The sequence below is a fragment of the Tyto alba genome, unplaced genomic scaffold (genome assembly GCF_018691265.1).
Source record: "Tyto alba isolate M040663 unplaced genomic scaffold, T.alba_DEE_v4.0 Super-Scaffold_2, whole genome shotgun sequence".
NCBI lineage: Eukaryota > Metazoa > Chordata > Aves > Strigiformes > Tytonidae > Tyto > Tyto alba.
In genome coordinates, this window is record NW_024881282.1 from 45,881,569 (window position 1) to 45,901,949 (window position 20,381).

General features: G+C 36.9%; 1 protein-coding gene across 20 annotated transcripts in view; it reads left to right on the top strand.

Annotated features, from left to right (window-relative positions):
- The window catches only part of PPFIA2 (PTPRF interacting protein alpha 2), a 349,964-nt gene that overhangs the window by 216,841 nt on the left and 112,742 nt on the right, over positions 1-20,381 (top strand). For all 20 annotated transcript variants that reach the window (XM_032999748.2, XM_032999750.2, XM_042792153.1 and 17 more), the window contains 2 exons: positions 186-287; positions 12,447-12,611. In XM_032999748.2, coding sequence (XP_032855639.1) covers positions 186-287; positions 12,447-12,611 — 267 coding nt within the window. The remainder of the gene's footprint in view (positions 1-185; positions 288-12,446; positions 12,612-20,381) is intronic.

Below are 20,381 nucleotides of genomic sequence, written 5' to 3' on the forward strand. Positions count from 1 at the left end.
CATAGGCAGTTTTTATTAGATGTGCCTAGACTTTAAATGGTTTTGGTAGATGCTGATGCTTATATATGCTATTTCAGTTTGTGTTGATGATTTATAAATATTATTTAAATCCCCAAACTCTAGAATGCATATGGATTTGATCATTCTAGTGCTTACAACTTGAGTAATATAATTTTATTCCACAGGAATTTGCTGCACTGACAAAAGAATTAAATGCATGCAGGGAACAGCTGCTTGAAAAAGAGGAAGAGATTTCAGAACTCAAAGCTGAAAGAAACAACACAAGAGTAAGTATATGGAAGACCTTTTTTGGAGATCATGTATGTGTAAAGCAAGAGGAATATACTTATATATAAATTTAGATCTTCCTTTGTAAAAATAAGAAAACAAAATTCCAGCCTTTTATTAAGTATATGAAACTTGTAAGGTTCTAAGTAACAGGATGTATCTATCGTGCTACAGTCCTTGAGGAAATGAATGTATGTCTTAGCAATTGTTGTGGTTTAGGCCTGGTTGGCAGCCAACCACAATGCAGCAGCTCTCTCTCCCTTCCCCTCCAACAATGAGAAGGGACAGAGAGCCAGGCTTGGGGTCTGAGATAGGACTGGGATGGGGAGAAAATTCCGCTTTATGGTCACGAGCAAAAGGAAGACTCGTTAGGGGAAGAAAAAAGAACATACATTTATTACAGAGACTAACAACACATAACAGAGTAGGACAGTGTGAAGCATTGCCACATCTTGAGAACACCTTCCCCCCACCCCTCCCTTCTTCCCGGGCTCAGTTCTTCTCCCGATATCTCTACCTCCTCCCCCAGTGGCGCAGGGGCAGGGAATGGGGGGTGCAGTCAGCACTGCCACTTCCCTTATCTTCGGTGAGGGGAGTGTCTGGAACTTCTTCCCCCTGCTCCATCGTGGTCCTCCTCTCACAGGAGACAGTCCTCCACAAACTTTCTCCGACATGAATTCCTCCCATGGGCCGCAGCGTTCCCCACACTGCTCCGTCATGGGTCACTAACTTCCTCCGACTGGATTCCCTCCCACGGCTGCAGCCCTTCCCGAGCTGCTCCGGTGTGGGACACACCCGCATGCTGCAATCCTCCCAGCACTGAATTACAGCAGCAGGGCTACCTTTTCCCATGAGACCCTGGCCTTCTTCGGGCACAGCACCTTGATCATCTGAGCAGGAGCCACAGGCCATAAATCAATGTCTGCTCCACCGTAGATCTTCATGGGTGCCGTCTCACCGCAGGATACAGGGGGGTCTCTGCTCCGGCACACCTCCCCCCTCCTTTCTTCCTCCGTTCCTCCACTGACCTTGGTGTTCATGCAGCTGCAGCAACTCCTCCTCACAAGTCCAACTGCTCGTCACCACGTCCCTTCTTAAATACATTATCGCAGAGGTGCAGCTGATTGGCTCAATTTCCCAAACAGAAGTGGAGCTGACTTGGAGCTGGGGGAGCTTCGAGAAGCTTCTCACAGGGGGCCGCCCCGATAGCCCCCTCCCCTGCCACCAAAAAACTCCACCACTCACTCAACCCAGGATAGCAATATATATTACAAAAATAGCAGATTTTGTGGTGAGTACATTCAGTTTAAATGTTTTCTAAGGCAAGGGACTCATGCAGCCTTCCAAGCCCAAGGGCCTGCCTAAGTAGCCTGCTCATATCTTCATCTCTTATCAAGGCAAAAGGCAAGGTTACAACAGACCCAGCTTTCCCTCATGCCTTGGATTTGATCTTAATAAGGATGAGATGAAGGCTGCCACACATATCACAGTCAGGATGTTGTTTAGTCTAGATGCAGGCCATGTGACCCTTGAAGTAAATGTCATTTGCCATACATCTGAGTGAGGACAAGGTTTACCACGTTCCTCTTCAATCAGATATTATTCTGTCAGAGAACAAAAATATGTGATAGCACCTTCTGAAAATTCTCAAATGATGTACAGAATTGTTTTCAGAATAAAATAATTTGCACATGCAAGTGTCTGAAAAAAAGCAGAATTGATCAAGAAATGGAAAAGGATAAAAGAGGAGGCTTTATGGGGGTGTGGAAAGGCGTGAGAAAAGAGATGGGATAGTCCCAGATCAGACAGGAGTCAAGCTGGTAATGAACATATGGAATAGATCTCAGAGAGGTTGAACACCAAGGATGTTTTCTCATATCCATATTTCATTCTTCTGTGATTTGGGTAACTTCCTGTTTTCTTCCTGTCACTAAACAAATTCCACTTTGGCTTCTCAGATAGCATCTTTTCTTGGTCAGCTAATTTGCATTCTGGAGAAAATCTAACAATGTACATGACAAAAGAATTTAGAGAGGGTCTTTCTCCCTCCTTTCTTCTGACCAGTTATAGCACTAGGGTGCCATAGACTTCAGAAATCCAAGGAAAGACAGATGATACAGGTGCCTACAAAGAGACAAAGCCACCCCATTTACCTCCATGCTAGCTTGGAGGTGCAGGCAACGAACTCAGCACAAAAGTCTTAGAGGTGACGGGTTTGAGAAATGTGATGGGAGACATAGATGAGACCTACTTTTTTCTCCATGATTCTCATACATTTTAAATAGTCCAAAATGACTCCCACAAAAATAGAATTAATCAGTGGAGAACCACGTAGGAATTGCACTGCATTCTTTAGCTTTAGCAAACCATCTCCACTACAAATCTGAAGACTTTCTAAAGCTGCTTAAATTATCAGGAACTGACACATCTATTAGTTATTTTAGTATTTAACGTAAAAATAGGAAAGTCAATTAAGAAAATAATTTACATAAAATAAAGAATACTTTGTGTCAATTTCCAGCACAAAATTTTGAATACAGAGATGTAGTTAAAACATATGCTCAATTGTACCTATTCAATAATCTACATATACCCATTCCTGCACAGAACATATATCCACTTGCCTTTCTTTACAGAAAATATACTATATAAACTAAATTTGCAGTGTCATCTTCTCAGTTGTCCTAGATTCTTCATAACCATGCACACAAAACTGCCTAGCACAATGCTTTATCCATTTCACTACAAAGCCCATTGAACACCAACTTTGGTATATTAAAACTGAAGTGTACCAGAACTTGCTTTAGGTCTGATATAAGCAATGTGGACTAGCAAAAATCCCAAAAGAGCCTAGGAGACAAAGGTAGTCACTTGCAAAACAACTGTGAGAGGAAAGGAAGATGAGTCAACTGCAAATCATCACCTAAGTCAGACTGAGCTGTCATAGCAACTTTCTTTGGAAACGAAGAAACTTAAAGATCATTCTTATGTTTCTTGTGTTATGTAAAAGAAAAATTGGTAATAGATTTTCCAGGAGAACTAATACCAACGAGTGAGAGTTACAGTGTGATAATCCTTGCGAGAAGTCCTTCCAGTAAACTCTACCAGTGTGTTTTCAGAAAGAGGATGAAGCAAGGTATTGGACATGCAAAGATTTAGGCTATGAAAAAATATAGCAAATGCAGTAGAAGTTACAGTAAACAGGAGGGGAAGATATAGTTCAAGTATTAATGAAGGAGAGAGAAGAAATTCATACACGCCTTACCCTGACCTTATTAACATTTTCGCTAATAAGTTATCAACCCATCATGTCATATATATGTTCTTGCCAGGCTCTAGGCTGCCAATACTACATTAGTTGCCAGGGTTTGCTGTAATAGTCATGCTGTCTTGTATAGGTTCCTGTATGCTTCTTTTATAGGGAAAGACCAGCATTTTAGATACAAAGCTGTTCTCTTCAGAATACAATCTCGATGTCATGATAGTGATGAGATTTCTAGCAACATTCATTGAGAAGGCATTGCCTATGAAGAGGCCCTTCTGTGAACTGATATTTATGCTGCTATTAATGCAAAACAGCATTAATATTTTGTAAGAAAAAGTTGCTCCAAAACTTTTCTGTTTATTAAGCAAAGATTCTGATAAAGTAATAATATTTGGAAGATCATTGATACACTTTTGCAGTGTGGAAATTAAGTGTCTTTTCTAATATATAAAGTTAGTCCAACTAATGCTTCCTTCTTCCATCCCAGTAGTGTTCACGCTTAACCCAACTCTAGCTTGGCTATGCTAGCAAGGCTTACCTGCCCTCCTAGGACACACTCATGCATAACCACACTAGTGGAACTACAATCGCTTTTGTTCTGAGTAGCACTTCCTACTACTATTAAATAAAGAGGCCCAGTTCCAAATTCTCAGATTGCTGTTTCTGAATTTTTAATCCAACCTTTTCTCTCCCTGGGGTAACAGCATAAAGATACTGAAGTACCTACTGCTTCAAACTGAAGATGAGCAAGAACATAGAGAAGTGGCAACTCTGTCAGGTTCTGAATACACACTAACCTCCTAGTTCACTTTTACATTTTCAGTTATGTCTAGACGGAAGATTTTTCTTTATTCTAGACCCTCACCTATGTGTTTCTTTATTTCTTGGCAGCAGCTCATACAGGTTTTGCCAGTCTCCACAGAAACAAACAAACAAAACAACCCAAACCAACAGCACACATCCTGCTTTGCCACTCTTTGCCAAGCTGCAGTGGGAGATGCTGACAGTTATGTGTATTAGAGAGAGACCATGATGGAATTATATTCTTTGGGACCCGTACATTCCAGATCTCAGCCAAGATACAACAACTTAGACCTCACCCCAATTTTTAATCAAGTCCCTACTCAATCCTCACAGAATTCTTATGCAAAGCTTCCTACTGACTTTTGCTGTTGTATATGTATTCTTACTGACTATGATAATTATTTTTTTCTGACATATTGCAGTAGAAATATTTTCATGTCAGGAACTTAGCTGGCAACTTAATCTGTCAGTACGTGAGACAAAATAGAAAATGCAAGAACACTGATTGGTGTAGCATTGCTGACAGGAAGACAAATATGTTCTCTCCGGAAAATCATTGCATGGGACTTTGAAAACATGTACAAAAATATCTTGATAGGAATTTTACTGTTACTTCTCTGAATATTCTCTAGCTAGAATGATCACCTATAGCATGTGAAAAACCAGCATCTCTTCTGAAGCTAGAACACAGGTCAATGTGATCTAGTGTATTATTTAGTAGAAATTATAAAATAACACTAATTTGCATGTGCTAAGTTTAAATTAAACTTGAAAGTCATTTTTATCTCAATCTGTATTTTTTAAAAGTAGGAAAAGTTTGTGGGATTAATTTGTTAAATCAGAATATGATTATGAGGAAATTAAGGGTTTGGTTTGGCATCTGAAACAAAAAAATCTATTACAATACCAATATAGATTAACTGATTGTATTTTTTTCACTACAAAAAAAGAAGACACATACACAAGCATTTTGTGTATAGCATAAAACGTTACTGATATCAGTCTAAAATATTTTGATTCAAGCACTTTTAGAAACAGGAAAAATTAAACCTATGTTCATGAATGAAACAGCAGTAACAAAGACAGTGCCATCATCTGTCTTTTATTTAATACCTCAGGAGCTGAAGCATTTATTAAAGTGATCAAGGCTGACTTAGATTTCATTTTATTCATATCTTATTGTTTCAATTCCTTAGTGAATGATTTATGAAACATCTTCAGTTAGGTACTGCAGTTTCATAATACCCATAGATCAGAACTTAACCCTATTTTTTTTGATTAAATTTCCCTTTTATTGTGTTGGAAGACTCTAAGATTATCTTTTATAATATGTTTATAACTCCTTTATTTACTTTATTTTCTAAGAGGTCCTTTTAGTTACATCAGTTTAATAGGTGCTAAAACTAAATCAGGCGATCTGTTCTCTTTTTTAAACATGATAACATGAGTTCTTACACTCTGAAAGCACTGTACACATGAAAATAAGTATAACTATCTCCTTTTGTAAAGACAAAAGCATTATTTCAGTAATGTAAATTACAGTGATTTTTATCATTTTTGCCTCAATGTTGTGATATATCTTCTAGATTCATGTGTTTCTTTTTTCAAAATAGGAAATTTTGTCACAGAAAACAGAGTGACAATAGATAGTAAATGTAATATATAGTAATTCAATACCTGTATTTTCAGACGCTCTATTATCTAATAGTTATTAGATTTGTATTCATTATTCTCATAAACCCCCTTTTCTTCAATTCTATTACGTTACATCATTACTCTCATTATTACATTTTCTTTCATGCTTTTGCTTCACATATATGTGTTTCCATTAAGGTTTTAGGTTGCCAGGTTTTTTTTTTTCTGTCTTGGATGTACAGGGAGACAGACATGGGACATATGCTGTAGTTAGCCTGTAACTTTGTTTTTTCAAAGAAAGATTTTCACCAGTAATTTTCCAGTATAATTATTTGAGGTCACCCCGGCTGACCATGGGTACAAATTGGTTTCCACTGCTATGGAACAATGCTGAAGAAAATGACTGGTTTTGTGATTGATTTTAGAGATAATCTTCAACCCCATGTCTGCTTATTTTACTTGTCTTCTTTGCTTGCACCAGAGATGGAGATTCACTGAACAATGGGTATTCTAAGTATAGACTGAAAGGATTTCACAATTTTACCTGTGCTGGTGAGAAAATTTGATCCAGACCTCGAAAGATAACTGTCATCTTAGTTAGTTACCCTGTTTTTCTAAGGAATCCCTTAAGCTAGGTCTGACTTCTTTTAGTAAATTCCTTATCTTTTATATTTTTCCCCGTATTCCATTATGCATCTCATTTTATCTCCATCACCCGCTCCTGATTCTTTAATTTCTCTATTTATTATCCTGCTGTGAACTTTTTTTTTTTTTTATTTACAAAAAGATTTGTTGAAAATAAAGAAAGTTAAGGTAAAATATTTTGTATTGAATAAAATGCAGGTCCTGTAGTCATGCCAACTCTACTGAATCACACAAATTTCAATTTACTGAGTCAGCATTCCTAAAAAAGAATGTTTTATCTTTCTTCATTTTCCATATGTAAATCAGTGTCTATGGACTAATGATGGTATAGTATAATATAGGTAGATGATAACCTACACAGGTGTAGTTTATATTGTTATATTTAAACATACATTTCTGTTTCACAGAAATCAGTCAGTTCCATAAGCACTTTGGGAGTGATTTGAGAAATACAGGAAGATGGATATATTCTAACAATTTTCTCTATTATTGTTGATTTAGAATCATAGAATGGTTTGGGTTAGAAGGGACCTTAATGATCATCTAGTTCTAACCACCCATTTAGTTCTAATTAACATTTTAAACATGCTTCATTCACTCACACAATATGCTCTGGAACACTTTTCAGTCTTTAAATGATTATTTTTAAGTATTCTTTATGTTCATGAAGAGTCCAGAGCTCCAGAAATTTCATCCCATTTAGCTAAGACACATTTATCAAAATGGCATCTTAAGCATCCTAAAATTTGCCCAGCATAAGAATAAAATTCACTTGTCAGATTATTTCATAATTCATTGTCAAGCTTATGCTTTCCAGTAGGAAAAGCATAGCAATGATGCATGGGTGATTCTGTCCCTCCTGCTGCTGTTGATCTTCATCTTTTCTCTGCAAGCCACCTGTCCCTCTGAGTGCTCAACAACTGTAGCAGCTTGACAGTGTGAGGGAGCAGAGAATGCTCAGCAACCCATGAACTTTATTAATGCCAGAGTTTAACTGCAACATACTAAAATACCTAAAGCCTTTCATAACAATTCTTTCATCGTTTAAATGAACTATCAGTATTGTTACAATGTTACTTCAATATGAAATCTTGTGTTGTTCTCACAAATATTTGGAATAGTAATTCTTGAATTATATAGGGAGGAAAGTCCTCAACATGCTCCCATCCCCACAAATTACTGTGATTTCCTTCAGTCTCTAAACTTAAACATTGCTTGACTGCACCAGTATCTTCAATGTCAATTTTATATGTTTATATGTTCCTTCCCCCATCGTTGTATTAATGGAACACTCCATAGTTCTGTCAGTGTAGTTACATTTGCTCTTCCAGAGAAATAGAGATCTAATACCCTTTTTTTAAAATATAATAGTAGTTGGGGTAGAGATGGATAAAATAGCAGTATCATTTCAGCAGAGCAGGGGGCAGGGATTTGTCATCAGGTGCTCAGTCAAAGTCAGATATTCTAACCCTTGAGTTATTCTTCCTTTTCAGCATGGCTGGGAGTAATGTGGCACTGGGAGACCTGGTTAATAATACTTTCTGCTCAGCTAGATTTGCTGTAAGCAGTGCTCACAGATTTTGTGTAGAAATCGACAACTTTTGTTGAAAAGCAAAAATAATAAATTTTTACAAGCCAGAAATCTATGCCTTCTTGAGCATTCTTAGGGTTGACAGTAAGGAAAATTCACGTGTTCACAGGTAGTCTCCAGAAAAATGAACCACTGGAAAATGAGTAGCTTGAGTGAATAAGAACAGAAAGAAAAAGTGCAAAATGTGCACAAATAGTGCAGTAATTCTCCATGAGTATTTTAGCACTTAGCTGTGACATCAGCTCATCTGTCTTTATACAGTAAAATAGGCAACACAATATTTTGCACTTGATTTATTTAACAACTATGACATATATGCAGACATTGCATACATGGTTTTGTCACTTCTAAAATGATAATTCTAAGCTAAAGGCAAAATTGTTTATGTCTATATTAAATTGATGACTTTCATTGGTTTAGTTTTGTATATCACACATCTTTCTAACATGGCAGTAACCTAACCTAAAGTTACATATGTTTATCTTCTGCTCTGCAAAGGGCTAGGGTGCTGCACTGTTCATCCCACGTAGTAAACTCCTCCACAATCAGCCCATTAGAAATTCGGAATTCCACCAATCTGCTCTCTTCTTATACTTGGAAACCTTGTTTAACTTCTATTTATCTCTTCATCACTCTCTTCAATCTCCATTCTTCCTTCTCTTAGTAAGGATCTTCTCTTCTGTCCATGCTGACTTCAAAGCCCTTGTCAAGATTGTCTACACCAGTTCAAAATGTGGGTCTGGATGTATATTAGCTTTTTCTTGTGTTCCTTATTTGTCTGTGCTATAGGTTATGCATAATTCTTTCTGTCATTAAAGATTTTTCCATGTCAGGAATTCTGTGTCACCATAATTTTTCTTCTCTCCTAAACCAGACTTTCTCGTTTTCCCCTCCAACTAAAACTTGTTTTCAGAACTCTCCTTTCCCATCATCACAGTGTTTGTCTGGAAGATAAGTTGTGCAGGGTACGAGGGCATCAAATACGACAACTTTACCCAGCATTAAGTTAGAAAAAATAGTTACTAAAATTTTGTTACTGTTGTGGTTTGAGCTCTGAGGACAACTCGGCACCACGCAGCTGCTCACTCTCAGCACTGGGATGGAGAAAATAAAGTGAAAGGCTCTGTAATCGAAATAAGGACAGGGAGGGATGACTCGCCCATTACGGTCACAGGCAAAGGACAGATTCATTAGGGGAAGAAAAAGAACATTAATTTAATTCAGACACTAACAACAACACTTAACAGACAGAGTAGGACAGTGAGAAGCATTACCACATCTTAAAAACAACTTCCCTGAACCCCTCCCTTCCTCCTTGGGTTAAGCTTTGCTCCCAAGATCTCTACCTCCTCCCCCCCAGCAGCACAGGGGGCAGGGAGTGGGGTGTGCAGTCAGTCCTGCCACTTCTTCTTTCTCAGAGTGGGGGGAACTCATCACATCCTTCCCCTACTTCATCATGGTTCCCCTCTCACAGGAGACAGTTCTCCACAAACTTTCTCTGACATGAGTCCTTCCCATGTGTTGCAGCGTTTCCCACGCTGCTCTGGTGTGGGTCACCCCCACAAGCTGCAGTCCTCCCAGTGCCAAATTACAACAGCGGAAGCTTCTTCGCACAGAGTCCTGTCCTTCTTCAGGTGCAATCACCTGCTCCAGTGTCAGGCCCTCCACAGGCTGCAGGTCAGCATCTGCTCCATCATGGACTTCCATGGGTGGCAGGGAGGGACAGCCCTGCCCTCTCGCCACAAGATGCAGAGGTGTTCTGCACCGGTGCGCCTCCCACTCTTTCTTCCTCCTTTCTTCCACTGACCTTGGTGTTCACACAGATGTTCTCCTCGCAACTCCTCCTCACAGGTTCCCCTTCTTAAATACATTATCACAGAGTTGCAACCACCGTCACTAATTGGTTCAGCCTTGGCCAGAGGCGGGTCTGACTTGAAGCTGGAGAGGCTTTGAGAAGCTTCTCACAGGGACCACCGCTGTAGACCCCTCCTCTGCTACCAAAAACCCTGCCACTCATACAAACCCAGCACAAACCCAACCCAGTGATGCCACACAGTAGGGCATCAAGTATGATAAATTTGCTCAGTGTTAGGCCAAAAAGTAGTTACCAAGGTTTCGTTACTCTGGACTCTTTTAGTGGCTGTCAGTTTGAGCTTCAGACAGCTACAGACTTACGGAAGGAATGGCCATTTGAAAAGCTCAACTGTGGTTCAACATTTTTCTTTTTTTTTTCCCAATTTATCTGGAAATTCATAGCATTTTGACCAGATTTAGACTGTTCCAGAGGTAGCTATGATGCATTGAAAAACTTCTGCATAAAGAAATACAGACAAGACAAACAACAGATCAGGATGAGCCAGGCTCTCACGGGATCAGACAGCAAGTGGGAATGACTGTGGAGAAATGTAAGTCTGTACCATAGATGAGAGTCAGAGTCTGGCTACCCCAGAGCTATGGCGTGGGGCAGAGTCCAGCTGCAGAGAGAAGGTAATGTTGCAGCCTCACAGTCTCTTTGGAGAGACGGGGCAGACAGTAAGTTGTAGTGTTAGAAATCAACCATTGACTTACTTTCCTCCAGCTACCTCCTAGATAAACTAGGTGGCCTAGAAAAATCACACAGATATATAAATTTAGACCAAAATTCAGAAATGCAGTTCTATTAATGATAGCAATTAACCGTGTATTTAAGTACTGCACGAACAGAGATACTCTGTCAGCATTTGAAAGGTATTCTGATCTCATTTGAGACACAACGTTACCACAGCTCTGTACTGAGTTCTTGATGGCTCTATGGTGAAGAAGTCTCTTCAAATTTGCCTGTTGCTGTGGACTGTCTCAAATAATTAAAAACCCACCTATATCTGCTGTCAGCCTGTGTGAATTTCTTGATAATTTGCTTTTGTTAAATACAGGCCATCACTTTAATTCAGAAAAGGTAGAAATACACTCCTTTCTGGAACTGTGTGGAGACATTACAATTCTTAATGTATTAACATTGTTTGCATGTTTGCTAGTTTTGTGAATAATAGTTATTGTAACATAATAACCAAGTGCAAATCCAAACACAAGAACCATGTTTGAAGCAAAAATAGTATCAAACCCTAATCATTTGTGACTTAATAGGAATACATTGTAACTATAATGTGATTTCACCCTGCTTTTGCTCTTCTGTGTCTATTAATTCATGTAACAATAAAGGTCATTATGTTCCTGAGAAAAACTATGGATTACAGATAAATATATATCTTTGCTAATAGTAGCTATATTAAGAACCACAATGAAGGAGAAATAATAAACAATAATCCATGTAACTTTCAAATTTACAGTTCAATGACTTAGATATAATTGAATGTTGTAATTACAATTCATTTAACAAGCATTGTGATTCATGAATTTAGCTACCTTGCTTTAATCTTACAGCTAACCAATTCTCTTTTATGTTCAGAAAATAATAACAGCAATGGTAGCCCTATGAAAGTATAGACAAATGGGGAATTTCCTATACAACATCAACATATCATTTTAATTTTTCATTTAACCTCAGAGTAATAATGAATAATAATTATAATATGTTTTTACAATAGGTTATTTACAGGTTATTTTACAAGTATTTAAAATAGCCTGAAATTTCTCATTATGGACCTTTTGTCTTCCATTGTGTTTGTAATACAACAGAGACAATGAACATTTTAGAGCACATGCTAGCAACAAATGCCATTAGCTGTGGCATTTAGCATGGATAGTTTTAAAAATTTAATAAAATATACTGTTTACTTTTGTATATTTTTTAAAGTAATTTCCAGTATAAATTGAAAATATATTACAGTTAGAGTGAATTAATTATAAACTTTTTTAGTATTTTTTCATGATGCTTTAGACTGGCTTTGGTTGTTATTTGGATGTTAAAACTCATCAATTGCTATCACAAATAATATTATAAATATGTACATAATTTAGTTAAATAGTTACCCTATGCTGAGTGATTTGTTGTTCTTACTTTTCATAGCAGAATTTTAAGTGAAATCATGAGTAGAGTTCCTATTTTTCTGTTTATTCCACCTGATTTAGAATCATGAAATGTTGTCAACAATTCCAGCAGTCTGTCCTACAATGGGTTTGTCAAGAAAATTGACATTTGGTACCATAAACTTCGTAGTTAGAATTTCCATGGCATTTAGGTGCACAAAAATTAATAACCTTTTATATCAAATCCAATAGCTGTTACTGGAGCATTTGGAGTGCCTTGTCTCAAGACACGAAAGGTCACTGAGGATGACAGTGGTGAAACGGCAAGCCCAGTCTCCTTCAGGAGTTTCCAGTGAAGTTGAGGTCCTCAAAGCTCTGAAATCTCTGTTTGAGCACCACAAGGCTTTGGATGAAAAGGTACAGTATGGAAAAAAGCTTACTAAATACACTCTTTAATTTACTTAACTGTGCCTTATGATGCAGCAGAGCAACAGCATTGTTTATTTACTTCTTGGAATATGTCCTGTACTTAGAACATTTACATGTGTCCAGAGAAATCCCTAAGAATGTATGACCAATAGCTGTAATGCACTTCAGGTCACTTTAGCTATCTTTTGTAGACAATAGTACTGACTTTTCAAAATAAGCAAATCTCATCCCTACCAGACATGCTTCTCCTATTTAGCACTACATAAAAATGACACCATGGAATTTATTGTCTGTACAATATGCTTTTAAGTTACTGCTGAGAAAATATAGGTATCTCAAATTTTAAAAATATAGAGAGTAAAAAGGTAAAATGAAATGTTTCTAACTACATAAAGTAACTTGCCTCTTAAAAATTTTTAGGAGGAAAACCTCCTAAGTTTCAGAGATGTTTTTGACATTTACTAGATATGCACAATGTTCCCTCTACCAGTAGGGCAACCTAAAATAAGTAGTAGATCCTTCATTATCAGAGGTAATGAAGGGCTTGCAGAATCAATATAAAAATAACTGACCTCATGTGTCCTGTGCTGGAAGGACTTTTGTTTGAATGAAACTTTGTACAGCTATGAGGTATCACCTTGAGCATTCAGAAATCCAGTTCATGTCTGGAAACAGTATGCTCAGATGATGATGTACCTGAATTAGTAAGTGCCTCAAAACTACACATGCAGGGAGCACGTGAGACCTATTGCTCGTGAGCAAAGAAGTTCCTTGTGGGGTCTGTCTTGCCTGACTTGCGTGGGCTTATCACTGCAACTAAGTTGTTTCTCTGTTTGAAATGGTTGGGTAAGATGGAGACATCAGGCAGCACAGCATCTGTAACCTTAGACTGCACAGTTGAACTGTGTTGTGTAGAACCAGTTCAGTGATCTCACAGTAATACATGTACCTTTTTAAAATTCAGAAATATACTCAGAAAGTTGACTATACTTAAGTACTGTTGTTAAAAGAAACAGCTGTACAAAAAGGGTAGCTGTAGCTGTATTTATTATAGATATTATATAAATAAATATATGTAATTATTATAATAATAACATATATGGTAATATTTATTTTCCATTGATAATAATGGTGTGAAACACTGTGGGTTATGAGTCATACTGGGTTAACTATGAGGTTAATTTATTGTAATAAACTTTTGGATGTCATTAAGACTTACAAAATCCTGTATTATTAGAAATATCTTTTGAGGAATGATACAAGTTTATGGGTTGAGCTTTGATCTTTTATCTAACACTTTAAACATTGATAAAACTGTAGAGTAGGGACCTCTTTTGCTTTTATACTTTTTGACACTGTGCTGGATAAATATGAGAAATAATAAGAACTAAACTTTAAGTAGATTCTGATTTTTCAGCAGTTACGTACTTCTTACACATTTTCTTTTATGAATGTTTTAGTGTTTAGGTATTATGCAGTTTATTTTACATCTCATTTTGAAAATTACTGTACAGCATCTGATTGAAGCTAAATATAATATTTTGACCTCTATCCTCAAAAATTCAATTTTATATTTTTTCAATGTAATAGATTAAAATCAGTATTCAGTTCACTTAAAAAATTTGGAGTGACACAGGTACACATCTTATGTATATAATTGGTCTCTGTCCCAGTGGCAATGATAATTATCAGTGTAGAAAAATCAGCCATCTGCAATCATATCAACAGGAGATTTTTCACATTATAAAACAGGTTTTAAAACTGATTGTCCAAAATTACTTTTTCCTATGTGCTATTCACCTATGCATTGAAGCTTTTTTATTTTGATATAATAAATCATATTTTTATAATAAAACATCCCAAGATCAATCAAGGAAACGGTTTAGTAAGTTATTTTAAAATAATTTGTTATACACCTAGCATACATTATTTTCAGGTACAAATCCTGTATAAAATTATATGTTTATGTTACAGTGTCTCTCTTTGGAAGGACTGGATCAAAGATGTTTTATATATCATCCAGATACCTGATAATGTAATGCTGTCACATTATAACACACATTGTCAGCATTATTGGGATTTTTATTCAAATATAACAGAAGTAAAAAGGACTGCATACACCCAAATGTACTAAAAAACCTTTATGACATGTGAATCATCTATTCTACACTTTGACAGAAATGTAAGTTCCATTTGTTTCAGACACTTCAGAAATAAGATATTGATCCACCTATAAAATGTGTTGAAATTATTCAGACTAGTAGAATAATGTAGTTTGGACCTCCTAGAGGACATCTGGCCTAACCTCCTGCTCAAAGCAGAGCCAACTGTTTCAGGTTGCTTAGGGTCCTGTCTAATCAACTCCTGAATATCTCCATGGAGAAAATCTATTCTGGTGTTTCACTACTCTCAGTGTAATTTTTTTTTCCATAATACCTAGCTGGGGTTTCCATTGTTGAGTCTTGCACCTGTTCCCTCTTGTCCTGTCTGCATCTCCAAGAAGCTGGCTTTGTTTTCTCCACATCTTGTAGTTAGCTAGTTGTAGACAGAAATAAGGTCTCCCATGAACATTCCCTTCTTAAGCTTGATCAGGCCCGCTTCTCTCAGCCCCTTCTAATATGACATGTGCTCCAGCCCATGACCAACTTGTTGGGCCTTCACTGAAGTCTGTCAAGTGCCTTTCTTGTATCAGGGAGCCCAAAACCAGATGCAGTCTCAAAAGTCTGGAGGGAAATAATCAATTCCCTCAACCTGCTGACTGAACTGTATGTGTGGCCTTATCCACCCCTAGGTCTTTTCCACAAAACTTCTTTCTCTTCCCAAAGGCTGTTCTGTTGCCTGGGGAGATTGACAACACATACTCCGATGTTAAGATCGAAGACCCTTTATTATTCAGAAAGCTGTGTTTTTATCCCCCTACAAAGTTGTCAATCCCCCCAGCATAAGTGCTTATTGGTTAACATACATTACTCACACACCTGTTCTAACATTTGATTATCTAGCTTAACTACGTATGTCTTTTTTCCGTTGTCACAATAACTTTCTTGCTCCGGGCGTTCTTCCAAAGTCCTCTGTTGTTCACTGATAACTTTCTTATTTTTCTCTTATTCCAAAACCTTATTTTTCTGTTATTCACAAACCTTCAAGGTCTGTTGTGACCTTATTTTTCTGTTATTCAAAAGCCTTCAAGAGCATCATGGCCTTCATTGATGTAAAATGTCTCCACAGTTGCCTAGGGTTATTCCATTCATAGTAATGGGATGCCACTTGGACTCTGTGTCACTGATCACAAACCTCTGAGCCTTGCAGTCCAACCACTTTTCTATGAACTGTATAATCCACTTATCCAATTCATATCTCATGCTTTTCTCAAGGGATAAATGGAAGATCTTGCAGAAAGCCTTGGTACAGGCAAAGGAAAAATATTCACTGTTCTCCCTGCACCTCACCTGCAACCAGTCATGCCATCACACAAGGCAATAATGTTGGCCAGATGTCATTTGCCTTTGACAAAGTCATACTGGCTCTTCCCAATCACCATATTGTCCTTTAAGTGCTTGAAAATGGCTTCCAGGAAGATTTGCTCCATAACCTTCCCAACACTGGCCAGCTTGTACTTCCCTGGATCTTCCCAGGATAATTCCTGCCTTTCATTATGGTGGACACAACATTTGTGGTTTTTCCACTCATCAGAAATCTCCCCTGACTGCATTACCTGTCAGAGATGAAAAAGGCCTCACCATGAAGAATTAATCAAATCTCTTAGCACTCTTGGATGCAGCAAACCTACTCCCTTTGACTTACGCATGTCTTGTCCTCCTGTATTGTGGGTTATGCATTACTCCCACAGATTGCTCTGTGCTCGGGGAGGCCTGAGGGCAGAACTTTGCAGTAAAAACTGAGGAAAACCCCATGATATATAGTACACTGATGTCACAGGAAATAAACACTGTCCCAGCAGAAAATGCACCCAAAACCAAAGTAGCTTAGTGGATAAAGTGTAATGAAAACTGTCAAAAGTGCACTGAAAATGTATCATAACCCTTCGCAAATGAATAATGGAAACATTTCTTTAATTTTTTTCTTCATAAAAAATGTTGATATTGAAGCCAATAATTTAGCCATTATGCTCTTGAAAAGCATAACAAGATATTTTCATAAAAATATTTGCCTTTTAGACGTACAAAAATTCTGAGAAAGTCTTTACATTCTTCCTAAATGCAAATGTTCTTTCATGTTTTCACTTGCTACACTAAAACATCTCAAGGTGTTGTAACAAGCTCTGCCACAAAACTTGACTGGTCATGCAAGGATTACTATGTACACAGTACAAGAACTACAAAAATTGAGAACCAGGAATAATACTTTAACTTATTTCAAAAACTCCATTGGCTCTTTAAGTATTACATGAAGTCTGGGCTTTGCCTTTACCTTTTGCCATAGAGAGTTCACGGCCATCATTGCTTTATCCAGAGAAAGCATGACTGTCATTGACAGTTATTTCAGTGTCTGACAGCTCCTTCAGTATCCTTTCATCCTCTGCAGAATGGAAGATTACAAGGGAGCCGGTCCTGTTTAGCTGAACCCATTAGGTACATCCTAGTGCGTCAAAGGTGGTAAGAGTATGCCGTTATTCTTACCCCATTATCCATATGAGATCCTAGCAGTGCCAAACAGCAATCTTCATAGTCTGTTCTTGCATAGTCCTGGGATATTTTGTGAGAATTTTCTCTTTGGGGCATGAGGATAATGAAAAGGTTAATTTATTTTATAAATATTTACTATTTTATGTGTATCTCAAAGAAATCTCATCGTGTCTACTTGGGTGAGTTGTGTCACAGCAAATGAAATTGATACTGTGCTCACTGTATTACTATTATCTAGAAATTTAATTGGACAGAAGCTATACATATTTTCAAACATCTTTATCTGAATATGCTAAAATTTTTAAAAATCTGAAAACACGGGACGTGAGTAGTTCTGCTATCAATTCTAGAGTTTCTTCGTGTTCAAAGTTAAATTCAGTGAATATTATTTCTAAGTGTAAGGTTAGGTTATGTCCCACAAACAATGAGCATTATTAAAAAGATTGAAATTTTTAAACACTAGAGGTTAGGACTGATTACAACCGGGACTAATGTGAAATTCTGAATTGACAGCCTTTGCTATTTCATAAGTAGTTAGAAATTTGGAGCTTTATTCATAGGGAAGACAATCTGTGTGGAAACTTCTCTTCAGTTAATCACCCCTGACCTTAATGCTTCAGATCTCAAAAACTTCTCTTACAGCTGCTAAGTAACTGATCCCTTTGTTTTATTTCATACAATGCAAAGTTGTAGAAATAATGTAGGACAGCACTATGAAATGTTTTGGGTTATTATATATGAATATACATGGAATAGTTTATAATACAGCAAATGAAGACAAGATTTACTAGACATCATTAGAGTTGAAGAGAAAATAGAAGCTCAGATTAACTTAATGGTTAGAAAAGACATTGAGTATAGAATAGATCAGGAAGTACATATTTTTATATTCAATTCAGGAAGAACAAAAACTAGAAAAAAAGTTATTTTATTTATACCATTCTACAGCTATCTAGACTTCTAATATCTGTCTGAACATATTTATTTTTCTGCAGATGTTTTTCCTGTTTTGCTTTAAAACTTTGGGTTCAACACTTAAACTGTGCATCTGGAAAGAAGAAACAGTTTGAAGCAACTTCTTCTCCGAACCCACTTTTTTTATGTTGGTTGTTTAAGAAAAGTTTCCAGTTGATCTTCACAGAGGAGAGCAATTACTAGGTGTTATTGTCCTAGCTAAGATTCAAAACCCACTGGTTCTCTTAAGATTAATAAATGGCATAAAAGTATACCTAATATTCTTACAAATAAAAACAACCTATTCATTACAACATTATCACTATATTTTTATTCATTAGCAAGTAACTAGGAGAGATTTTATTCAATAGACTGCTCATAAAAAAAAAAAAAAAAAGTGATTCAATTCTAACATGTGCAAGTGCTTTTTAAAAGCTCTTTGTGGGCTGGAGATCTGGAAAGAATGAAGAAAGAATGACAGCAAGGAAAAAAGTAGGAAGCAGTTGCTAGGAGACAGAGAAAGATAGGTGATATTTTGCACCGACAGCAGTGCTAACATGACATTGACTATGCTACATTTCAAGATACTGTGGTTGCATTTAAAATCCAGAGGAATACCCAGTCATCTGGGCACATGTTGGACATACCCTCTAACATGGAGAGAGCAACCCTTTCCTGCTGTCTCTGTCACACTGTAATGAGAATCTGTCCTTTAAAAGTGCATATTATAGCATGTTCTGATAGATCAGATCGCATCTAATTAGTCTTACTTTGTGAAACTTGATTTAATAAAGCTTTATTTAGTGCCCAAGAAAATAGAAATACAGTGAAGGACCATGTGAAATTTAAGTAGTATGTTATTTCTGAAGTGATAAACACGATCTCACTAAGATAATGCTTACTTCTATGAACTATAGTTACTCACTTACCATCTTTGACTTCCAGAAAAGAGAATACAATGTAATTTGCATTCATCATATGAAGAACAAAAAAAAAAATCAGTTAAAAATAGTTTGCATTTTTTCCAGCTCCTTTTTTTCTAGGAAGATAGTGACCAGAAAGCACACCCTTTCCTCCACCCCTCAGACATTAGGATGGTTCAGTTTGTTTTGTTTGCTGTAACATAAATTTGAAGAGGGAATCCAATACAAAATTATTTGCAATATATTTGTATATGGCTTTTCAGAAGTTCCGGCTGTTGCCCCGTATTTTGATTCAAAGGTTATTCAATATCAACTTAGAAAGTTCTGGAAAACACTAATACAATTGATAACTGGTAAATATTGCTCAGAACAAAATCTTTTTCAAAATATATGTATACTGCATATGTGAGTATGGCATTTGTAGCCTGTATTCTTTCCTGGAATGTGAATGACCAAACCTGAAATCTTTATTCAGCTTTTGTGTTCTTCTTCAATTTTATTTTGAAATCAATTGAAGACTGAGAAGGAAATTTAAAGTGAGAAATAAAGTTAGTTTCTGGGCTGTAAACAAGAGCAAATTTCTCCTTATGACCAGAGCACTGATGTAGCACATTTCCTCGTTTTCACTGATAGAATCAAAGATTTCCCTCAACATTAACAGCCGCTATGTATGTGGTTGAACATGAAGAATTAATTGCAACATTTCCAGTGTCACCATGGCAAATGTGAATCTGAATTAGTTGTTCATTGGTCAGATGAAAGGAAAAAAGAAGTCTTCTGTGCCAAGACAGAGGTGCTTTCAGTTCCTTTATTGAATCTTATATTCAGAGAACAAACAAGGGCCATCAGACTGCAATTTTGGTTAGGTCATTATAAAAAAGGCAGTGCATTAACTGTGTACAAAGAAGGGAGAGAAGGCAAGGCAAAGCAAGGCAAGGCAAAGGAAACAACTTCCAACTGTTGTTCTGTGTCACACTACTACTGTTCCATGTTATTACTGACAATAGTCCAAGAATGAAAAAAAATGGATTTTAATATAATACCTTGATATTCAGAATGAAGGCATTAATTCTCTATTTTTTCTGAAGTGCCATGTAAAAACGTGTCTCCTAAATTTTCTTTGAAACAAATGCCTATTATTTCCAGGGAGTGTTGTTTTCAGGCTTTAAAATGTCTGTATAAAACCCACTAGGATTCAGTTCTGCAGTGCCACAGTGTGTAAAGGTCAAAGATAA